Source organism: Trachypithecus francoisi, unplaced genomic scaffold, assembly GCF_009764315.1.
Source record: "Trachypithecus francoisi isolate TF-2019V2 unplaced genomic scaffold, Tfra_2.0 Lachesis_group4, whole genome shotgun sequence".
NCBI lineage: Eukaryota > Metazoa > Chordata > Mammalia > Primates > Cercopithecidae > Trachypithecus > Trachypithecus francoisi.
In genome coordinates, this window is record NW_022681469.1 from 26,431,098 (window position 1) to 26,455,078 (window position 23,981).

The following is a 23,981-nucleotide window of genomic DNA, read 5'->3' on the forward strand; positions in this document are numbered from 1 at the left end:
GAAAATTAGTTTCAGTTCTTTGAAACTTGCTGCCTAAAACAAAGACAGCCCCAATTTCTTTAATCAAAATGATGATCAGCCTCTATAAATGAGTCCCATCTCCCACGAGACTACTCAGAATTAAAATCTGATTTCAAAGAAGGGAAAACTGTGGCGTGTTTGGGTTGGGTTTGGGGGGTCTTTCAGTTCTCCTGCCTTCTTACCCACCCTCCGTAGTTCAATGAATCCTTTGCGGCAATCATGAAGCTTATTTGGTCCCGTTACTTGCCTTTAAGAATCAGAGTTGGGCCGAATGTAATTTCCAATACTTGGTTTTGACACTACCTAAATGGTGACTTGAGAGCGAAATGGTGGGTAGGTTCTGAAATTGGGGTGGAGGTTTCCTAGGTTGGGGTTACCGCTTACAAGAATTGACGTCCTGAAAGGGAAACCCCCCTGGAAACTCTTGCTTTGCCAGATTGGATCAGCCTTAGACAGCTCGGGGAGGCAGGGGGCTGGTGGCTCTGCATATCTGTGTGTCCCAAGCTGGGGAGGGGTCACCTCTGTGGTGGTGCCTTGTGGGGTCTTTGGTGAGGCAAGCTGGAGCTCACATCTTATTTTCCCCCTTTCTCTTCCATTTCTCTTATTTGTTTCCTAATCAGTCCCTTTCTTGGTGTGTAAAATGAGAGGCTGGTTATTCCCAGTACATGTTATTGTTTCTGTGGGCCCCCCTCCTCTCTGGGTATAGTAATCTCACCATCCCCAGATGAGGCGATAAGTGTTTGAGATGCATAACTGTGTCTCATTTCAGTGCCTAATAGAAGATGCAGAATGAGCCATGGCACCTTTCTGCTCAGTAAATTCATAATTATAGGATTCTTCGTCTCGCCTCCTGCAGACTAGAGAGCTGTTGATTGGCCATGGGTCCATGTGTGTGTACAGTAAGGCAGGTTGTGGGGCAGGCACACTTTCTCCAGCATATGGCACGTTGTGATACAGAGACTGTGCAAAGTTCCCTCCTCAGAAAAGTTGGTGGCTGAGCCCCGACCTGCACCTGCCTGTCTGAAAGGGGGATTATCAGCCCTCTGGAATTTGGTTGTTGGCAGAGATGCTTTGAGAGCCCTGTTAGCCAGCAGAGCATATGGTGCCCAAAGAGCAGTCTCTTTCAGACAAAGGCTGGAAGCAGCTGCTGGAGTGAGTTCACATAAAGTCAGAAGAGAGGCCGGGGTGGTGGAAAGAGTATGGGACGGACAGTGTGAGACCCGATCTTACACCATCTTCAACTCAATGTGTGACCTCTTGCAATTTCATCTGACCTCTTGGATTTCAACGTCCTTGTCTCTAAAATCAGGGATTGGGAAACACTAAACTGGATTATCCCTTTCAGATAAAAAAGTATAGATTCGTCTTTGATAGGAATTTGACTTTGCACAAGAAATTCAAGATGAACCATCTTGACTCTTCATCACTCATCTTGAGATGTACCACCGAGTACCATCTCATTATCATAATCCTAATCTTTCTAATCCTATTTTAATCTTGCTAACGATAACAATGACAGCAACTATCATTTCCTAAGCACTTAACTGTGCTGGGCAGAGGCTCTATGTGGCTGCTGCTTTACAGTCATTAATACTTTCAGAGGTAAATCACAGAACTCACCTGATTGGTGTTATCTACCAGCTTAGCCCCTGAGGGTCAGAGAGGACTTTGTTTTTCTCCTGATACTGGTAGGTGATATCCCAGGATTTCTGTTTGGGGCTTACATGAGTTAACAAGGGCTTCTAAGTGCTCTGTCTTCTGGGCTCTGGAATTGTGCATTTCTAGAAAAGTATGGATTTTGCAGTGATTGAAACCTGGACTTCAAACCCAGTTCTACTATGTATTAACCAGTGTCCTTGCAGAGCTAAAATTTCCTCACCCGAAACAGGAATAAGACAATTCTGACCCCAGGGAACAGTAGTGAGGATTACGTGAGCCAAGCTATGTGAAAGTGTTTGCATGGGCTCTGGGGTGCAGTAAATGCTCCACAGATATTCCTCTATGCTTCCAGCCCCTCTTTCTGCCAATCAGGAAATAGTTGTTGAGCCTCCTCTATAGGTCCAGCTATGAATGTGTTGACAAGCCAGACAGACCAGCCCTGCCCTTGTGGTGCTCACAGACCCTCAGCTCCAAACTCTCCTTCTGCAAAGGCTAAGGCTAAATGGAAAGAGAGAGGCTCCTCTCTGGGGCCTTTGCTCTTTTCCTCTACAATTTCATTTCTTTCTTCAACACTTTGCCTTTCAGTCTTAACTTGCCAGTGATATCCTGGCAAGGCTGAAGCTCTCTCTTTTCAGCCTCATCTTCCACCTGATTCATTTGTGAACTGTGTTCTCCAGACATACGCTTCCATGTACACACCCTCATGTGATATGCCCATGCTTCTGCTATGTAGGCCCCTCCCCTAGAAGGCCTTTCCCTTCGTGCTCTGCCTGTCTTCTCCAAGTTCACGGCTCAGCCCAAATTCCATGCCCTCCCCAAGGCCTCCTGCAGCCTGCTCCTTGCTCTCTCTCACCCCAACTTAGAAGTCTTCTTCCTCCTAGGAACTTCCAAAGCACTCTCTTGTATGCCACGTGACTTTTCATCATGCGCATCAGTTCAGGTTCTGGTGGTATTGGCCTGATGTGACTACGTGTTCTTTGAGAGTCTGATCCTTGGGCCCCACAGCATCTCACACATTTTGTGCGTGTTCTGAGCAAACATTGACCACATAGGTGAATGAATGAAGGCCCTTGGCTTGCAGCACCGCTCTTGGTTGTGGTGTGCTCCACTAACCAGTCTTCCTCCTCGGATATTGACTGGAGAAGACCTGTGCTTTTCATTAGTTTGCTGACTGACAATGCAAAGTCTTGATTTGGTTTTCTTCCTTCTTCTCTTGGTTTCCATCTAACCTAGTGTTTGCTCCCTGTTGGGGAATTTTCTATTGCTTAGTGGTCTACCTCTTCTCATTCTCCACTTTTGAGGTGTTTGGGGGTGAATGAGAAAAATTCCGCAGAGCTGAGATACCCCCAGATAGGATGTTGGCTATTCCTGCCCTGAATTCTCCCAAACTGGAAGAAACATAAAGCTGTCCAATGGGAACACACACAGGAAGCATCTTGAGTAGAAAGAGACCCTCAGGATGAGAGGTGATCTTGTTCCCTGGGGAGTTTTGTATTTGTTTGTTTATTTATTTGCTTGACCGATTATTAAAGCATTTTTTCTCTCCCTTTAATGAAAACCTCTCAGAGGAGGCCCTGCTAGGGGAGGAAGCCAAGATCTGCCTTGTTAAAATGACATTAGGGCTCAGGGCTGGGCAGCGAACCCACAGGACCTGGTTGCCACCGCAGTGTGAAGAGACTGAGGATGTGGGTTTTTAATTTGGCCTCTTCATTCAGCAGAGGAGGCACAGAGGAAAGTTTCTCCTGCAGTAGTAGGTACGGACACAGATAACCAGAGGTAGTGGCTGTAATGGACACAGATAACCAGAGGTAGTGGCTGTAATGGACAGCCCCCACAAAGGGATCAACCTTAACTGTTCTGCTGCGTTTCACAGGGACCACGGTATAGCCCCATCTGTGCAAGGCTGGGGTGAACTGAGATGGTTTAGCAGTTAAGATTGTGAACCTGTGCACATTTACACTACTCATATTTGGAGCTACTCTACCACTTAAAGCTGTGCAAGTTACATGACTTCCCTAAGCTTGCTTTCCTTAGCTGTAAAATGTGGATACAATTGGATGTACTTTGGAGGTCTACCAGTCAGGGTCCCAGCAGGTAAGAGACAGCACACACAAATTTTGTCCTTTGAGAAAAAGTTAATAAAGAGGCTGTTCATAAAAGTGTCGCTCTTATCCTTTCCCCACTTTTTGATGGGGTTGTTTGTTTTTTTCTTGTATATTTGTTTGAGTTCTTTGTAGATTCTGGATATTAGCCCTTTGTCAGATGAGTAGATTGCAAAAATTTTCTCCCATTCTGTAGGTTGCCTGTTCACTCTGATGGTAGTTTCTTTTGCTGTGCAAAAGCTCTTTAGTTTAATTAGATCCCATTTGTCAATTTTGGCTTTTGCTGCCATTGCTTTTGGTGTTTTAGACATGAAGTCCTTGCCCATGCCTATGTCCTGAATGGTACTACCTAGATTTTCTTCTAGGGTTTTTATGGTATTAGGTCTAACATTTAAGTCTCTAATCCATCTTGAATTAATTTTCGTATAAGGGGTAAGGATATGAACAGACATTTCTCAAAAGAAGACAACCATACAGCCAACAGACACATGAAAAAATGCTCGTCATCACTCGCTATCAGAGAAATGCAAATCAAAACCACAATGAGATACCATCTCACACCAGTTAGAATGGCAATCATTAAGAAGTCAGGAAACAATAGATGTTGGAGAGGATGTGGAGAAATAGGAACACTTTTACACTGTTGGTGGGATTGTAAACTAGTTCAACCATTATGGAAAACAGTATGGCGATTCCTCAAGGATCTAGAACTAGATGTACCATATGACCCAGCCATCCCACTACTGGGTATATACCCAAAGGATTATAAATTACTCTACTACAAAGACACATGCACACGTATGTTTATTGCGGCACTATTCACAATAGCAAAGACTTGGAATCAACCCAAATGTCCATCTGTGACAGACTGGATTAAGAAAATGTGGCACATATACACCATGGAATACTATGCAGCCATCAAAAAGGATGAGTTTGCGTCCTTGTAGGGACATGGATGCAGCTGGAAACCATCATTCTTAGCAAACTATCACAAGAAGAGAAAACCAAACACCGCATGTTCTCACTCATAGGTGGGAACTGAACAATGAGATCACTTGGACTCGGGAAGGGGAACATCACACACTGGGGCCTATCAGGGGGAGGGGGGAGGAGGGAGGGATTGCATTGGGGAGTTATACATGATATAAACGTTATGCACATGTACCCTAGAACTTAAAGTATAATAAAAAAAAATTAAAAAAAAAAAAGTGTCTCTCTTTAAGAGGCAGTGTAGTATGGGGGGATAGTAATAGTGAGGTCCCCATTACCACCTCTACGGCCAGATGGGGTCCAGCAGGAAGTGGTTCACAGAGCCTGGAGATGGAGAAACTGTGTGCAGAGGCCTGCTGTGGGAAACATGGGACAAAGCTTGCAGCCAGTGCAGGCAGTCCCGCCTCCTGCCCTCCCTCCCTCCCTCTTCTCCTGCAGCCAGTCTTTGCGGATGCTGCCTGCTGGTGGCACCTGACCCGGGTGACAGTGCTGGACAGTGTCTGACACAAATTCAGGCACTCAGTAGATAATGGCTGTTGATCATGATCATCATCATCATCACTGCTATTATTATCATGTCATTATCATCACCACCATTATCATTACTGATGTGTCCTCCTGGGGCCGCTGCCAGCCGGCTCTGACTGTGTCACATGCCTGTGGTGGGGGTCGACTCAGTCAGCCTCCAGCACCCCCCCAGTGCAGTTCTGCTCAGTGTGTGCAGAACATTTTGAAAGTCCAGGCAGACAAGCTGTGGGGTGAAATGAAGCTGCTGGTGCTGTTATCCAGCTCATAGTCTTTCCTTTTTCCAGTAGGGGAGACTGCATTGCTGAGTCCTGGCCCTCTGAGGGGACGACCGTGCCTGAGTGCTGCTGTGCCACTGGGACCCGCCTCTGCCATGAAAGCCATGCCCTGGAACTGGACCTGCCTGCTCTCCCACCTCCTCATGGTGGGTATGGGCTCCTCCACTCTGCTCACCCGGCAGCCAGCCCCGCTGTCCCAGAAGCAGCGGTCATTTGTCACATTCCGAGGGGAGCCCACCGAGGGTTTCAATCACCTGGTGGTGGATGAGAGGACAGGACACATTTACTTGGGGGCTGTCAATCGGATTTACAAGCTCTCCAGCGACCTGAAGGTCCTGGTGACGCATGAGACAGGGCCAGACGAGGACAACCCCAAGTGTTACCCACCCCGCATCGTCCAGACCTGCAATGAGCCTCTGACCACCACCAACAATGTCAACAAGATGCTCCTCATAGACTACAAGGAGAACAGGCTGATTGCCTGTGGGAGCCTGTACCAAGGCATCTGCAAGCTGCTGAGGCTGGAGGACCTCTTCAAGCTGGGGGAGCCTTATCATAAGAAGGAGCACTATCTGTCAGGCGTCAACGAGAGCGGCTCGGTCTTTGGAGTAATCGTCTCCTACAGCAACCTGGATGACAAGCTGTTCATTGCCACGGCAGTGGATGGGAAGCCTGAGTATTTTCCCACCATCTCTAGCCGGAAACTGACCAAGAACTCTGAGGCGGATGGCATGTTTGCGTACGTCTTCCATGATGAGTTTGTGGCCTCGATGATTAAGATCCCTTCGGACACCTTCACCATCATCCCTGACTTTGACATCTACTATGTCTATGGTTTTAGCAGTGGCAACTTTGTCTACTTTTTGACCCTCCAACCTGAGATGGTGTCTCCACCAGGTTCCACCACCAAGGAGCAGGTGTATACATCCAAGCTCGTGAGGCTTTGCAAGGAGGACACAGCCTTCAACTCCTATGTAGAGGTGCCCATTGGCTGTGAGCGCAGCGGGGTGGAGTACCGCCTGCTGCAGGCTGCCTACCTGTCCAAAGCAGGGGCCATGCTTGGCAGGACCCTTGGAGTCCATCCAGATGATGACCTGCTCTTCACCGTCTTCTCCAAGGGTCAGAAGCGGAAAATGAAATCCCTGGATGAGTCAGCCCTGTGCATCTTCATCTTGAAGCAGATCAATGATCGCATTAAGGAGCGGCTGCAGTCCTGTTACCGGGGTGAGGGCACGCTGGACCTGGCCTGGCTAAAGGTGAAGGACATCCCCTGCAGCAGTGCGGTGAGTCCAGGGAGGGCTGTGGGCGGGGATGGTTGGGAGTGTAGGATGAGAACCCCAGCCTTGTAGCCCCCATGGGGTGTGTATCATCCTCCCCCTTTTGCAGATGAGGCGAGTATATCCCATCCCATTTCTGAGTCTCATTGGACCCAGAGTGTCACCAAACATTCTGCAACTATGACATTGAGTGTATAAGAGTCAGAGTGGGAACTAAAACATAAATTCCCTTCAGAGTACTCTCCTCTGCCCCATATTGGCTCACTGGTTATGAGGGGGAGTGCTGGAAATAGGTAGGAATTGTGTCAAATGGATGTCGTAGGGACTGGGCATGACTGGAGTCTAGATCACAGTGTGCTGTAGTGCAAGATGTGTACACACCCTTTGTATTCACCAAGCCTGCAAATAACCTTCCTAGGAGCTTAGAATAAAACCACAGGGTAGGGGAAGAGGAGAATGTGAGGAGTCATCCTATATTTGAGATAGATATGGAATTTCAGGAGAGGTGTGTTTTTAGCCCTTTGTATGTCTTTAGGAAATGCTAAAATGAGAGCATAGTCAGGTAAGAGTGCAGTGAACACATAGAGAAAGCAAAGCTAACTTAGAAAAGGGATGGGAAGGGACAAATCGTGTTTGTTGAGCATCTTCTGTGTGCACAGTGCCTTAGAGGAGACGTGAGAAAGTCAGGAAGCAGCCCAAGAGCAGCATGGGACAATGGGAGAGCTGTGGGGAACCAGAGGGAGAGCAGGAGAAGGGTTGGCTTAGGGGTCTTCGCATGGCTTGTGGGTATGGCCTTGCTGGGTGACCCCAGGTGAAGCAGGGGACACAGACTCTTGCCTGTCATAGCCTAGCTCATGTGTACTGCACCATGAAAAGCATCAGCCTTCTTGTGGCTGGACTCTGTTCCTCTTCACAGTGGTCCTGTTTGTTCACAATCATTCTTTGGGTGACTTGGAAGGCTCAGCTATCAGCATCTTCTGTGCTCTTGTCCTTTTCCTTTTGTAACTGTGCATTTTAAAGATTATGAACCTACTTTGAGAACATCAATTCTGTGATTTTAATTTGGGGAGAAGAAGAAAGGAAAATGTATCCATCAGACAGAGTACACATCCATACTGATGTGATTCTTGACCCCTTAAACTTTGGTGGAGTTCCATATTAGGAAATGTATTTTGGTTGTTTAAAAAAGCATTAGTTTCCTTTCATAAAGTATAACTATATGCCAGGCAGATCTCAGAGGGGACTGGCACCCTCCCCAGCCAGAGTGTAGAGAGGCCATCACTCCAGTTTGGGATTTGGGTTGGAGGTAGGGAAGAGGGAGGAGAAAGATGGTGCCCTGGCATTAAGCTCAGACTGTTTTCCACTGTCAAGTCTTCCAGGCACTGGGCCGGCTGAAACTAAAAGATGTCATCTCTTCTTGGAGGTTTTGAAAAGCCAGGAGTCCCCTGATATCACAAAGGAAACAGGAAAGGTACTGTGGACCAAGCAGGGCAGGCAAAAGTTGACAAATCAGAGCCAGACCAGAGAATGGAGGGGACTCCACTGTATCTACTGAGCCTTCCTAGCAGGTGACTTAACCTTTGGGAATGCCTCCTGGAGCCCTCTGTTTAGGGCAGTAGTGGAGCCACTTAAGAGAGTCCAAGAGACAGGGCTATGAACTTGTGGGGGCATGGAATGCTCCCAGATGAAGGCAGGTAATGATAGAGGCTGTGCTGGAAATATGTCTATTATGCACTCAAACATGGGTCTGTGGTGAGATGTATTAGAATGTTGGTGTTCAGAAGGCCCTTCGAGAGCCTTGGCCTAAAACTTCATTTTACATTGAGCACCTTGAGACTCAGCAAGGTGAATGAATTGCCCAAGGTCACACATCTTAGGAGTGAGTGACAGAGCCAGCAATTGAAGAGAATCCCCCTTACCTGTAGGACACCCACACATGCATACATGTAATAAATTCCCCACGAGCATGCACACATATGCAGGCCTGTTAGAAGATGGCAAGTTTAGGCCATGTACTTACTAAACAACAACTAGTTCTTTTGAGACCAGAGGGGTTGGCAATCTCTGACAGTTTCCTGTAGAAAACTTGCTTCAAATCCTGACTTTCTGGGTGATGCTCTTGGGAGAAAAATCAACTTGCCCATGGGCAAGTGTTCATGCTGCCCTTGCTTCCTGCCACAATACAAAAAGCCAAGTTTATCATGGAAGTCTGCAGAGCTGCAGGTCCTAACACCGTGTGGTGGCCTTGGAGAGAACAGAGGGGAAACAGCTTTGCAAGACAGACTAATGCCAGGATGGGGAGTAATGGAGCCAGATAACAAGCTTTTGATTTTTCTTTTAATTAGCCCTTTCAAGTTACAGGCAAGTTCAGGGCCGAGAGTAGAAAGGAGGAGGCCAGAAACTCTGCACAGGGCTGGGGCTGTCTCTCCAGCCAGTCTGAGAAAGGCCAGGCTGCCGTTTAATGCACAGTATCAGTTTCCTTTGATTTGGCAGATACCTGAGTTCCTTTGCTCCAGCATTCATTTGGAGTCAGCTCAGACCACATGTGTTTCATGCAACATCAGCCAGGCCAGGCTCTGTGTTGCCACGATGGCACCATTTGCAAACCCAGCTCTTCCTCAACCCATTTACAAGGTTGTTGGGTTAGTTTTCCTGTTCCCTTCCTGCCTAGAGGTGGAGGATGAACAAGATGGACTCTGGAGTTTTTTTTGTCACGGAGTCTGACACTCCCTTGAGCCCTGTGAAGTGGGAACTCAGTCCCAGATGACCTCTGTCCTGTGGTGTTCCTGTTGTAGGAAGATGGCAGAGGGCAGGGCAAGGCCCAGGAGGTTGGCTTTTAGGACTTGTGTTTTGTAGGGCAAGGGGTCCCCTGTGGGTTTTATCATAGTTGCAACTCTAAAAACTTGAAGAAGGGATTTGACTAGCAACGAATGTCGACTGTGATCCAGGCTGTACCAGCTCTGTAAGTTAGAATGCTCCTCCCATGGGGCTCTTCAGGCTTTTCTAGCCCTTTTTACATCCTGAGACCCATATTCTTCCCCTTGAACTCATGCCTCCAGAACTCAGAGCGGGGATCCACGTAACTCCTGGGTCACCTGCCTCCTTCACAAGGTCCCAGCACCTGCTTTGGCTGTGTTCATTCAGGGGATAGGAAGGAATGGGAAGAAAAACTCCTACTACAAGGCCCCTCGTGCCAGGAAGCATCCACAGAGCACTGGGCAGGCCGAGGCCTGAGGGCTGGGCAGAGGGAAAAGTCTTGGGCCATGGGGGTGGAACCTGCTGACCCACAGCCTCCAGAGAGCTCGACGGTGCCTCAACTTCAGGTGAATCATGTAACGCTGGCCATGCTCCCATCGGAGATGAGGGCTGGTTGGTCAGGAGTGGCCTCCTCATGGGAATGTGTTGCTGTGGACATAAACAGGCCTGTTACAAATGCACGTCCCTGAATGGGCACCAGGTGTGGAAACTGGGGAAACAGCTGGGGCTTTCTGGTGTCAGTGGAGGGTGTGGGAGCAGCAGCTTCCACCTTTGCCCTCTGAGCCGTGCTTTACCCCTGTCCTGGCTTTCTCCAGCCTGGGTGGAGAGGGGTCTCCCAAAACAAGTGGGTTAGTATCTGCAAGTAACTCTAAGGATCTCATGAGGACACGGGTATGAGGGGGGTCCTAGAGGGTCTGTCAGGGCCCCAATTTGTCTTGGGACTCAGAAGACTAGAGGTTAAGCTAATGAGCACTCATGTGGGGAATGGCAGTGATTTCATTTCTGTTTCTGTGGCTTATCCTTGGTGCATCTCTATCCTCAGCCCCTTTGGAAGGCTGCCATCCAGGCTCCCTGAGACCGCCTGTCTGCAGAGCATGTGACAGACAGTAAGGCTGAGGAGCCCACACCTGTGACCTCTGTCATGTGCCAGGGCCTTATGCGGGAGAAGGTGATGGCTCTCTGTCCTTCTCTGGGGGGGACCTGACAGTCCTGACTTGGAGTGGGCAGCTGGCTGGAGAAGATGCTGGGTTTAACCAAGCACCTGGCATCTCAGAATTCCCCAGGCATAGGGTTATCTATACCTTCTCTCCTTTCTTCAGCCTTCTGGGGCAACCTCATCCAACACTAATGAACTAACGCCTCCAAATAAACTAATGAATGGTGAAACATGTATGGAGCCCTAGGAAAGGGTTTGGCAACGCACTCCCTCCTGGTGGATATCAAGCATCGTGGAATGGCATCTGTCTCCAGGAACCCACACAGTGGAGGCGAGAGATGCACACCAGCAGGTCATTATGGCCTGGGTGATGGGAACGATGGCTGTGGTCATGGGAGTGACTGTCATTCACTCCACTTCATTCTTCCCTGACTTTGAAACCAATTGAGCCATGGGTAAGGGAGTCAGATAGTCTCGGCCATAGTACCGATTAGGTGGTGTGGAGAAAGGTGGCATGCAGTAGGTGCAGAAATCAGCTTCTCAATCTCCCTGTCAAGCTTTGACCTGAGTGTCCTTCAACTAGAAAATCTGGGTCCTTGGAGCAGAAACTATTATCCAGCATCACTGACTCACACCTGTCAAACCCCAGTAGTGGGAGCAGAGGGCAGAGGCTTTCCGCCTGTCTGGAAATAACACACTGGAGTTTGCATGGTACTTGATGGTTAACAAGGGCTTTCACACACCTTTTCTTCTCCTGACACTACTGTAGGATAATGGAAGGGCAGGCATCCTCTGCAGTGGAGGGAACAGAGGAACAGAAAACTCAAGTGTTTCACTCAAGGTCATGTCATTAGTAAACTGAAAGCTGTTCTGTATCCTAATTCTCAGCTTGGTGCTCTTCCCGTGGTGTTTCACAAGAGTGTTCTAGCGGTGTCCGGAGTAGGCAGTTCATGGTGCCGGGATTGTCTGATATTGGGGGGTAGTTGTGATCCGGAGCCCTAGAGTGCTGAGCACCAGTGGAAGTTCCCAGTCACTGCGAGGCAAGAAAACCTCTCACCTTTCCAGAAACCTCTCGTTGAGAACCATTGTGAGACCCAGCTTCCACTTGACTCTGGGGTTTACCCACCAGCCCTGTGCAGTCCCACAAGGGCCACACAGGCACAGGAGATGGAGCTTTTCCTTTTTAACTCAAAGCTCCCCTTCCTGCACTGCTGTGTGCATGACTGGGTGGTGACAGAGGTCTCCTTCCACGTGCCATTCCTTTGACTCACTGGTTTCCTAGGCATGGCAGTCCTGAGCAGGAGACAGGGTCACCCCCTTGGACTCGGGCTGGCCTCACGTCCCAGTCTGGATGGTCACTGAGGTTGATGTGGCGCCTGAGATCCTGAAACTCCACGAAAGTGAGCATCCGGAATGGCCAGGCAGGCATCCCAGGCTCCGGGGCCTGGCTTCTGCAGGTCTTCTTGGGGTGTTTTCTTTTCCCTGTCAGCAGGAAGCACAGGGCTCAGACTCGAGGGGGTTGTATCCGGTTGTTTATGGCATTAGACAAGGCTTGCTCTTTCTGCTCAGCTCTTGTCCTCTCTAGACCGGGAACTCCTCCTCTTCCCTGCACCACCCCTCCTCTCTCATCTCCACTACACTTGCCACACACACCGTGGCCCATGCCACACTCATGTCCCAATAAATGCACGCATCAAAAATCTCACACAGTGGTCTGAGTGCCCACCTCTCATGGCCCATGACCCTGTACTCCAGATTTCTTATTTAGCACTGGGTGCCTGACATATCACAGCCCCAATCTTTATAGAATCAAGTCTTCCCACTCTCTCTTGGAGATGGCTCCTGTCTCAGGTATTTAGGTGAAAGGCCCACCCACCTGCCTCTTTTTGGCCAGCAGAGTTTGCAGTGAAAGACCCATAGTGTGCATGCATGGTGCTTTGTGTGACAGGTGGCTGAACCCTGGGGGATATGCTGGGTTTGGCAGGAGCAAAGTTAAGGCTGGCTTCCTAGGCTGGATGTACTCCCCCAGGATGCCCACCCTGGAGGCCACTGGGTCAGTGGGGAGTGAGGCAGGACCCAGGAGTCACACAGACTGAATTTTAACACAGACGGTTGCCAGGAGAGCTCAGCACAGAGTTAGGGTTGAGGATGTGGGGTCTCACAATACTAAGAGGTGGACTGCATGTCATGAGCCCAAGCACAGTGGTGTGCACACCTGTAGCACACCCACGTGCACACACCCATTCTCTCTGTCCTTGATGTCTGTCCTCCTCATTGCTGTCTGTCTGTTGCTTTCTCTGCTTCTCTCCTCTTGCTCACTCACTCACACTCCTGGTGCACAGTCCTCTCTTAGCCTTTCTCTGTCTCCCTCTTTCTGTGACTTGTTCTCCCTCACCCCACACACTCTGCTCAGCAGCAAGTACAGTGAGATTCCTCTCTCTCACACACACACACACACACGCCTCATGCAGTATGAGATAGTCCTGCCAAAATGGGAAGCCGGACCTCTTGTTCAATGGGCACATAGACCAGCCCTACTTAACAATCCAGATCTGGATTTCTGGGCCTTCCTTTCGATTCCTGTCATCCTCACAGGGTGGCGTCTTGGCCGGGTTACTGGTCTGGGAGTCAGGATCTTTGGATCTCAGCCAGTCCCAGTTTGTGAGATGTCACTGGGCAAGCAGTTTCCCTCTTGCTTTGAATCACACATTTTATCTTCAAGAAGGAGATGATAAAAAAGTATCCTTTTAATAAAGAGTATGGAAGCTCATAAGGAAAGAGAAATATACAGATCTTAATAGACACACACAGTCCCTTATATTCATAGGACACTCTAACATCTTCATAGTGTCATCCTGTGTCTCCTCCTTTAGTTGTAATAACCACCCAAGGGGACAGAAAGGGGCATAATAATACTGCAGTGATTTCATGCTTAGAATTTTTTTTCTTCACCAATACCTGCTTTTGAGAGATTTGGGCTGTGCTTAAATCAGGTGTGATGTTTGGTATCTCAGGCCCTAGGATGTGCTCCAATTGCCTTTATTATTATTATTTCCCCGTTCCCCTTCCCCTCCTCTTCCTCTTCCTCCTCCTCCTCTTCCTCCTCCTCCTCTTCCTCCTCCTCCTCCTCTTCCTCCTCCTCCTCTTCCTCCTCCTCCTTCTTCTTCTTTTGAGACAGTGTTTCACTCTTGTTGCCCAGGCTGGAGTGCAATGGCACGATCTTGGCCCACTGCAACCCCTACCTCTCAGGTTCAAGCGATTCTCCTGCCTCAGCCTCCCGAGTAGCTGGGATTATGGGTGCCCGCCATCACGACTGGCTAATTTTTGTATTTTTAGTAGAGACAGGGTTTCACCATGCTGGCCAAACTGATTTCAAACTCCTGACAGGTGATCCACCCACCTCAGCCTCCCTCCAATTGCCTTCCTTTCTATATAGCGCAGATTACGAATGATAAGAGAATGCATTTGGACAACAAGACACGTTTTGAGCCAGTGCTTGCTGCTGTTACCTTCATGTGTCCCTCAGTTTTGTAAGGTGGAAGGGAAGGACTGCACATCACCACCTCAGGCTTGTTTCTTTTATCAAGAAAGTCAGTGGAGAGAAGGAAAAAGAGACAACTGAGAGAGCTGTTCTCCATCCAGCCTCTCAATTTACATGTTTTCCCTAGTGTGTGTGGCCCTATGGGCATGAAATGGGGTCAGTGGGAGAGAAGCAGCCCACTCCCTTCCCTGGTCTCTGTGTCATTACTGTGTCTCTGTCAGTGTTCCAAAATATAATGGGATTTGTTCAACTGATTTATCCCGCATGCAGGCAACATTACCCAGACCCACACCCAGACCCAAGGAGCAAGAGAGGAAGATACATGGCCATGAGAGTGGGGCTAATAAAATTTATTTCCACTAACGAGGGAATGACCTACCCCATAACTCAGCCTGGGGAGCAGGGCCACTGCTTCCCAGCACCCACCAGAAAACACACAAACTTAATCATCATGGCGTTCCTCACTTCAATGACAGCCCTTGTGGCAGCTGAGGCTGCCTGTCACAGACTCTGGGAGGGAGAGTAGGATTTGGGATTGATGGACTGGTGGCATGGGATTTATCTGCCCCTGACAGGTAGCCACTGGGGTTCTCTGGAGCTAAACTACAAAAGGAGAGAGGTGGCATCCCAGTAGGTTTTGGTTGTTACCATTCGCAACGCTGAGACGCTTCCCTGGGATTTCCCATGGGTCTGGTATTGGTTGCTAAACCAGCCCCCAGTGATAATGCCGTCTGCAGAATTACAATTCTCTTGGTAACTAGCCTAGAGCTCTGGCCTGTCCAGACTATCCCCAGGTCATTGTGCCATGGCCCTATCTGGTTCTCAGAGAGAAGAACATGAGGCTCTTGGCAACTAAGCTAATGAGGAGAAGGTTATGGGTTCAACTCTTAGGATTCTGAGCTGAAGCTTGTCTTTGGCTGCTATGCTCAGCAACACCTAGAAGGGGTGCATTGCTACAGCTCACTATTGGTTACAGCCTGGCCTGCAGAATGTGTGCTTGGCTTAATGCCCCTCTCCAGGGAAAACTGCTCAATTTAGTGACATTAGTTCTCTATTAGAAGGATAGTTTGTTTTCATGATGAATGGAAGATCACTTAGATATCTGGTGGGCTTGGGCCACAGATGGTCCCAAAACACACATAGAAACTTCAAAATGAGTATTGAAAGAAGCATTGCTTTTAGCAAATGGCTTTCATCATTCCATAGGTAGTTAAATGCATTCATTTAATAAATATTTGCACCAAAATCCCCAGCCCCACCTCCTAAAACACAATGACTTTCTATCCTGTTTTCTGGTCTGCTCTCCTCCTTTTTGAGATGCCCAGAAGCAAAGCTCTTGGTTCTTGAGAACTGGGGCCATATGATAGTCCCCATTTATCCTTGGGAGATGCATTCCAAGTCCCCCAGTGGATGCCTGAAACCGCAGATAGTCCCGAACCCTATATATACTGTGTTTTTTCCTATGCATACTGTCATGGTTTGGCTATGTCCCCATCCAAATCTCATCTTGAATTCCCATGTGTTGTGGGAGGGACCTGGTAGGAGGTAATTAAATCATGGGGTCAGGTCTTTCCCATGCTATTTTTGTGATACTGAATAAGTCTTATGAGATCTGAGGGTATTATAAGGGAGTGTTTCCCTGCACAAGCTCTCTCTTTTTGCCTGCTGCCATCCGTGTAAGACATGACTTGCTCCTCCTTGCCCTCTGCCATGACTGTGAGGCCTCCCCAGCCATGTGGAAATGTAAGTCCATCAAACTTTTTCTTCCAAGTCTCAGGTATGTTTCTATCTGCAGTGTGAAAATGGACTAATACACATACATACCTATAATGAAGCTTAACTTATCAATTAGGCACAATAAAAGATGAACAGTAATAATAATCATAAAATAGAACAGTTGTAACAATGTACTATAGTAAAAGTTGTGTGGACATTATCTCCTCTCTCTCTCAAAAATTTCTTATTGTGCTCTACTCTGCTATTTTTGGACAACAGTTGATCTGAAGCTGCAGTAACTGAAACCATGGAAAGTGAAGCCAAGGATCGGGGGAACTGCTGTAATTTGTTGGGTTGTTTTTCCAACCCCAAGACACTTTTCTATAAGCCCCTGCAATGATGGGTTTGTCTAACTGGGTTATTGTGACTGTGGCTTGCTGGCTCTCCCTCTGTTTCTCTTATACATTCGTTTTCCCTATAATCTCATTGAAAAAGACACCAGAAAGAATCATTCTGAGATGAAGCATTAGTAACTGAGTGTATGAGCCCTCACTCCAGCACTTTTTCCATGGCCTGTGCTCACAATCAGGGTGCAGGCGTCAACTTTCACCTGTTATAGGATTTCTCTGGCTTGCTTTCAAGAGACTTCAATCTCATAGGGCCAGTGTGGGTCATGTGCCTGAAGGTCACGTGTCTGAAGGCAGACCTTCCAGGGAGGGCTAGAAGTCATAAAAGAGAAAGTTTAGGCATTAGAGTGAAGCAATCAGAGGACTGGATAGTCAGGTCTTTTTGATTTCTTCTTTGTTACAGAACTCATCACTCAAGCATATGGAAATATCTTATAGAATAATAGCCTTTCTGAGGAGCTAAACCTAAGCCCACTAGAGACTCCCAGAGATATTTCTACCTCCCTGTGGACACTCTCCACTTACCTCTACCCCTGAGGAGGTAGTGGGGAGTAAACAGTGTCATCTCAAGGGGTGGATGCATTTTGTGTATTTATGAATACCTTACGGGTCAGCCGTCATATTTAAGATATGGTTCCCAATAAGTGGGTGATCATTATCTCCCTGTACTGCAGAGCTTTACAACTGGAGCCTGCATTTAGACATGAGCTATTACAGCTTATCTGATCAATATCTCCCTTTAAAAAGAAATCCCACATGTGTAATTCACTGATTCCCCATTTCCAGTGGAGGTGTGCTATGGTCAGCTCCTAGGATATGTGTATGTGTGTGCGTATGTGTGTGTGCGCGCACATGTGCATAAGTGTAATTAATGGGAAGAAATTTAGGGCTGCTCAACATGAAGAATGTAAAGACCTTTTCTTTTCTGTATCAATAGGCAGCTCATGGGCTTCCCTTCCCTTTTTCTCCTAACTTGAATTTCTTTTCAAAATGTCAGCTCTCACTTTCCTTTGGGATGCACAGACCCAGGAAAGGAAGAAGCCCAGCTTGGGTGAGTGGTCAGGGGCCTCCTTGGGAGGGGAGAGTTGGTTGATTCTGGTTTCTGGAGATGGCAGAGCACTCATCCTTCTTGCTGCGAAAAGAAGTGGACACGTAGGCTCTTCCCCAGCAGTCCCCTGCTTCCTCTGATCCTGGAATAGATTGTCTTTGGGACCACCCTCTAGCAACCCCAGAGGAAACCCCTGCTTAAGATCAGTTTTTTGGCCAGGTGCGGTGGCTCATGCCTGTAATCCCAGCATTTTTGGAGGCCAAGGAGGGCAGATCGTGAGGTCAGGAGTTCAAGACCAGCCTGGCCAACATAGAGAAACCCTGTCTCTACTAAAAATAAAAAACAATTAGCTGGGTGTGGTGGCAGGTGCCTGTAATCCCAGGTACTCGAGAGGTTGAGGCAGGAGAATTGCTTGAACCTGGCAGGTGGAGGTTGCAGTGAGCCAAGATTGTGCCACTGCACTGCACCCTCGCAACAGAGCAAGACTCCGTCTTAAAAAAAAAAAAAAAAAAAAAAAAACAGGTTTTTCTGTTTTGTTTTGTTTTGTTTTTTTCTGTCACCAGGAATTTGGGGCTTTGGTACCTATTTTCTCAGCAACCTGATAGGTAACTAGGGGAGGCACCTCACTCTCCAGGCTCTAGTGTCCCCTTCTGTAAAATGGGGCTGTTGGATTTTATAATCCTGAATTATTTTCCACATCTGAAATATGATGTGCAAAAGAAGGGCAGAATACTGTTTCATAAGCCAGAGAACTTGGACGTGATCCCAGACCTCGCCTCGAGCCCAAACCTCGCCTCTTCCTCAAAGTCATGCCTGCTCCCCAAGGCAGTTGGTGGCCCACTCTCTGGACTCCCCCCAGGCACATAACTGAAGCAAGGCCCAGATAGCTTTGTCCAGTCATGGCCCAGGTCTGTCCATCCCTGCACTGGGAAAGAGGCAGTTCTTTGGGGCAGGAACTGAGACTTTTTCATCTTTATATTCTTAGGGGCTCACCTGGTGCTTGGGGCTTAGTAGGTTTTTCATAAATGTTCTTAAGCAAATTAGTAAGTAAGGAAAAGTAAATAGCATTGTCTTCATCTAGTGCCTGTTTCCCTTGCTGAACGCAGGGAGTTCCAATAGTCCAAGGAACCAAAGGTTTGCTGGAAAAACATTGGTCTAAAGATCCGGTTGGCCCCACCATGGGTGAGCTTGGGAAAATCTCTGATGTCTTCTTACCCCATGCAATGGACAGGAGTGGGGGCTTCCCAGCTGTGGAGGAGCATGAGGCTAGATAATACTTTTCCATTCAGGAAGGGCAGGAGAGCTGGTTTCTCCAGATGAGAGAAATCTTCTCTCTCCTGGACCATAGGAGTTGCCCACAGAGTAATGGGAACACCAGAACTGATTTTGTCTTCCATCCTGGGACTCAGAGATGGCTGCTGCTGCCCCAGAGCAGCAGGGCAGGTACATAGGTGGCTGGAGGAGTTGGGTGCATGGCACATCCCTGCTGGTCACCTGGTCTGCCTCTTCAGGAGCAGCTCAGGATGTTTGTAAACAGTGGTAAGATGGCAGCCTGTGGCTATGGAAGAGACTGTGTCCCAGAGCTAAGCTAATTGGCCCACGGGGGATGGACCTGCTGACCTTCACCTCATTAGCACTGCATTTGGGCCACTGAGCTCTGGCTTGGTTCTGACCTTTCCATAATAAGGACTCAATGTGAGGTTTCTGCAAAGGTGGGGCAAGCCAGGGCCGGGGCTAAAACAGCTTCGCTTGGCAGAGGAGGTGCAATCAGAACTCACGCCAAGGGCTGTGCAGGCTGGGGTCAGGGGAGGATTTGGGGATCAGGGGTCCACCCCGCCTCATCACCTGCGACCTTCAAGATGGATTGGTGTGGCTGTCAGAGTGGGTGATAGTTGGTTCCTTAAGAGTGTGTCATTGAGGTCTAGGGTTGGGGGTGATGTCTAGGGTTCTTGAGGAGATCCCCCCACTGTTCCCCAGGTCTACCTCCTCCTCCAGCCCTTCCCAGGGAGTCTCCATAGAGACCACTGAACACTTCTGGGGTCCTTGGGCAGTGGCTTTGCAGCTCTGCCCCCCGAGCCTGTGGAACTGCTGGAGGAAGGACACTGTCTGCATTTAAAATCCCCTTTTCATGGAGATGATAGAGTTTTTCAGAGTGCCAGTCTCTCTGCAGAGTGGGAGCAATTTCCCTGTAATTGGTAAAGTAACCGTAACTGCTCTGTCATTTGTATGTGGCGACACGTAATTGCACGGTAACCTTTGCCGCGGTGCACGAGGGAAGCGCTGTAAGCTATTAGGTTGTAATTCGGAGTGTCAGCTCCAGCTCCCCACGCCACATCCACCACTGCCTGTGTGGCAGCCCCTGGGGAGGCTGCTGTGGGGGCTGTCTGCATCCAGGTCCAGCTCAGGGTCCTGCTCCCGAGTGCGGATGCTAGGCACATGCTGTGTTCTGTAGTGCCCTCAGCTAGGAAGGGCCCTCCATGGTGATCTAGGCCAGTGCTTCTCAAACCTTAGCAAGAGGATGTTGGAATCACCTGGTGGGGTGTGAAGATGAAGATGTCTGAGCCCCCATCCAAGACTTTTTAATCCAATATGTCTGGGGTGGAGCTCAAGAATGTGCATTTCTAATGAATAACATTCAGTCTTCTGGATCTGAGACCATTCCCCAGCTCCTGCATTCAATTTTGTGACCAAATGTCTATCTGATTCTGAAAGATCTTTGGGAAGAACTACCTTTGCTATTTCATCTTCACAACATTAGCCCCTTTAATCTTGATGACACCTCTGAGATAGATACCATGAATTTCCTCAAAGATGCTGAGACCCACAAAGGTCATCTGACCATTTAATGACAACAAACAATAAGAGTGAACACTCCCATAGAACTGACTGTCAAACATTGTTCTATATGTTTTAAATTATTTAATCCTCACTACAGTACTATAAAGTATGTACTATTGTTATAATCCCCATTCTACAGGTAACAAATTAAGGTACAGAGAGGTTAAGTGACTTGCTCAAGGTCACACAGGATTAAGTGGCAGAGTTGGGATTCAAACCTAACAGTTCTGGTTCAGTACTGTTAGCCACTGTGAAACTCAGGCTTTTATTTATCCCTTCTATCCACTCATCCATCCATCCATCCATCTACCCATCCACCCACCCACCTATCCATCCACTTATCCATCCATCCATTTAATATACATATATTAGCCTACTATGAGCCAGGCACTAAGCTAGGGGTACAAAGATGCATAAAACACGGTCCCTGTCCTTGAGCTCATAGTCCTTGGAGCACAGTGGATCAGCCATCTTAATTTGCACCCCATGCATTCTATGAGGACATTTGAGCCAGTGAAAAAAAGATCCAGGGTCCTCCAGATAGGGATCCAGACAGTGTGGCCCTCTCAGGGCTTCTGGGTCTGTCCACAGGGTTGTCCAGATGGGTTCCATATACATTCTCATGTAATGGGCCCTTATTTCCTTTCCTTGTGAGAGTAGAGTTGCTCTCTAATAAACAAGTGTTATCATAACCATGGCCAAATATTTTGTGTATTTGTGGAGTGACAGGAGGCCAGCCTGGGCCTAGGGCACGACTGGGCTCCTGATCATAGCAGAGTCCGGACCTGGCTCCTCTGGCTGTGGCTCTAATCTCACTGTTAATGGGGCCCAGGGGAAGGCCCAGCCAGGGCTGGAGCAAACACTGTCTCCCCCCATCACCCGGGGGCTCAGGAAGCCACCGCAACCCTCACCTGTTGAAGGCTTTCACCAATTAGCCTCCCCTTCTTGGGCCCAGGCGGCCCTGGCATCTGTTCCCTGCATGTCCACCTCCCAGGTCTGCAGGCCCTGGGGACCCTCCCTCCTCCTGCTTCAGGTACTGTCATTAGCTGGTGGTTTCCTCAGACCCAGCAATGCATACCGTGTTTGCAGTGCATGCTGTGGTTGAGAGGCATGCTAGGGCCACGCCCTGCAGCCATTCTACCCCTGTTCCAGGCAGGATTTCTATACACGAAAAATCAACATGAAATATCTTCCATTGAAGTGCTTCCCAGCTCACCAGGTGCCTTCACTCCTACAAGCTTACCCACTCTATAGCCAAGGAAAGTCAGGTTAGAGAACAGTAGGAGCAAGTTGTGCAATTGGGAAGCAGCTGAGCTGCCATTTGAACCCAAGTTTTTCCACTGTTTCAATCTTAAAAATCCCTCCCCCATCACCCCAGCTTCGAGGCAACAAAGAGCAGGGCCACCTGCTGCCACAGCTGGGGGACCTCAGCAATCATGCAGACCTGGGTGGTGCTTGGTCAAAGGCCTCAATGGCACCTGTATCACATTCAGAGAGAGAAGCCAAGCCATGGGGAAACTTAGGGAGAAAGCTGTCATTATCCCAGATCTCGCCTGGGCTTCTTGCTGCATGAGGTTCTTCAGAGGAAGACAGTCACAGGTCCCTGACTTTCTGGTGAGTGAATGATGTCACCGGCCAAATGTATACTCTCTTTTTGTACATGGCTGTTGATGTGCTTGTGTTGTGCCCAGCCAAGGGGAAGAATTGTATTCAGTAATCCTGACCACTCAGAAATGCCATTTTGGGAGCTGAGAGGCCTGAAGCCTCCTCGGGCTAATGAGGCCTATGTTTGTGGCAGAGGTGGTGGGGAACTGTGAAACATGGACTCCCTTTCTCCCTGCCTCAGTGTCCCCACCCTGTGCAGTGTGAACAACCATTCAGCCATATCTACTGGGAAAATGGATCATAACGGGCGATGTACAGACTTTGCGATGGCAGAGGTCCCTGCAGCACAGCTTAGGCCTGAGAAAGTCGGGGATGCGAAATCTTTGTGAACCAGAAGCGGGAACATTCAAGGGCCACGAGGACGTCTAGCACCCTAGGCTGCCGTCGGAAGGCCTGGCAGGTTGTTGTGGTCATATCCAGCAGGGACAGGGCATCTTCTCCCCTTTGCCTGGATTTGTCCTTCCTCTCTTCTACTCCTCCCTTTAACTCTCTGCCTCCTGTCTCCTTCCCCATCTCCTTATTTAGGGAAGAATGGTAAAGATTAGACTAAATCTTGAATACTCCCTTGTAAATTTGACTCCTATAATTTTTTGTTTGTTTGTTTAGTAGAGACAGGGTCGGTCTCGAACTCCTGACCTCAGATGATCTGCCTGCCTCTGGCGGGATTACAGGCATGAGCCACCATGCCTGGCCAATAATTTAATTTTTCTTTTTCTTTTCTTTTTTTTTTAAAGGGAAGGGGAGAGAGTTGTGTTTGGCCTGGGCTGGTGGACCAGGCCATGCAAGAGAGGCCAGAGGCTATCAAAGGCCTGGAGAGCAGACGTCTGATCTGCACGAGGCCTGCTCAGGCTCGCCCATGCTCTCTCCCCATTTTCACTCTGGCTGTCCCTACCCTGTAGGAAGAAGGGGAACGGTCAGAGAGGCTTCCGATGTTCAGCAGGTTGCCTTCTTTGGAGGGACAGTGCCCGCACCTCTTCTGGGAGGGAGTGGAGGAGCCAGCTGGGGCCGGGTGAACACCTGTGGCCTGGTTTCACACACTCCCTGGCAAGAGCCTGCCTGCTGTTCTCCAGATGCCCTTTCCTTTGGCCAGATTGAAGCCTTTAAAAAAGTGACACCTTGTATTTTATTTCACCCCTTTCTCTGCAAAGTCCAAAGACGTTTACGGGCACGAGTGCAATAGCCTTTATGGTAGCCCATCAAAAAGCATGGATTGTTTCCGTCATCTTTATAGAGCAGAAAATAAAAGCACAGGAAAATGGAGTGACTCTTCTGAGACCACACAGTCCTTCCAAGACACGGTGGAGAATCCACCCCAGAGGGGTGTGTGCCAGACCCAAGCTGCCTGTGGGGAGTGCTGAGGGCTTTTCACCAGCTACTGCCGGGGTCGTCACCACTCCCCAGCACCACAGAGCCCAGGTGAGACCCTGTTTCATGGGGGACCTGATGGCCTGGTATAAAAAAGGGAGATTCCACTGGAAATACAGTGGGGGAACTGGCCCCAAAGCTTCCTGACTTCTGAACTTATACTTCCTGGAGTCAGGAGCAAGTGAGTCAGGGTCAGTGTCTCACAGGATATCTGGAGAATATTCTGTTTAAGGAACACTAGTAGGTGTCCCAGTCAAAATGGTTTAGCGGCTGGGTGCAGGGGCTCACACCTGTAATCCCAGCACTTCGGGAGGCTGAGGGTGGTGGTTACTTGAGCCCAGGGGTTTGAGACCAGCCTGGGTAACATGATGAAATCCCGTCTCTACAAAAAATACAAAAATTTAGCCAGGCATGGTGGCACATGCTTATGGTCCCAGCTACTCGGGAGGCTGAAGCAGGAGGATCGCTTGAGCCTGGGAAGTCAAGGCTGCAGTGAGCCATTATCATGTCACTGCACTCCAGCCTGGGTGACAGACTGAGACCCTGTCTAAAAAAGAAAAAGAAAAGAAAAAAGGTTCAGAGAATAAAATGTTTAGGAGAGGCTGAGATAAGGTTAAACATATTTTTTCTTAAAAA

At 48.6% G+C, this 23,981-nt stretch overlaps 1 protein-coding gene across 4 annotated transcripts in view; it reads left to right on the forward strand.

Annotated features, from left to right (window-relative positions):
- Positions 1-23,981, forward strand: part of PLXNA4 (plexin A4) — a 526,156-nt gene that overhangs the window by 138,239 nt on the left and 363,936 nt on the right. For 3 of the 4 annotated variants that reach the window (XM_033192852.1, XM_033192850.1, XM_033192853.1), the window contains one exon: positions 5,585-6,858. In XM_033192852.1, the coding sequence (XP_033048743.1) occupies positions 5,585-6,858 (1,274 nt within the window). Of the gene's footprint in view, positions 1-5,584; positions 6,859-8,347; positions 8,421-23,981 lie in introns of those variants that run through there. The other variant, XM_033192851.1, reaches the window with a different exon arrangement.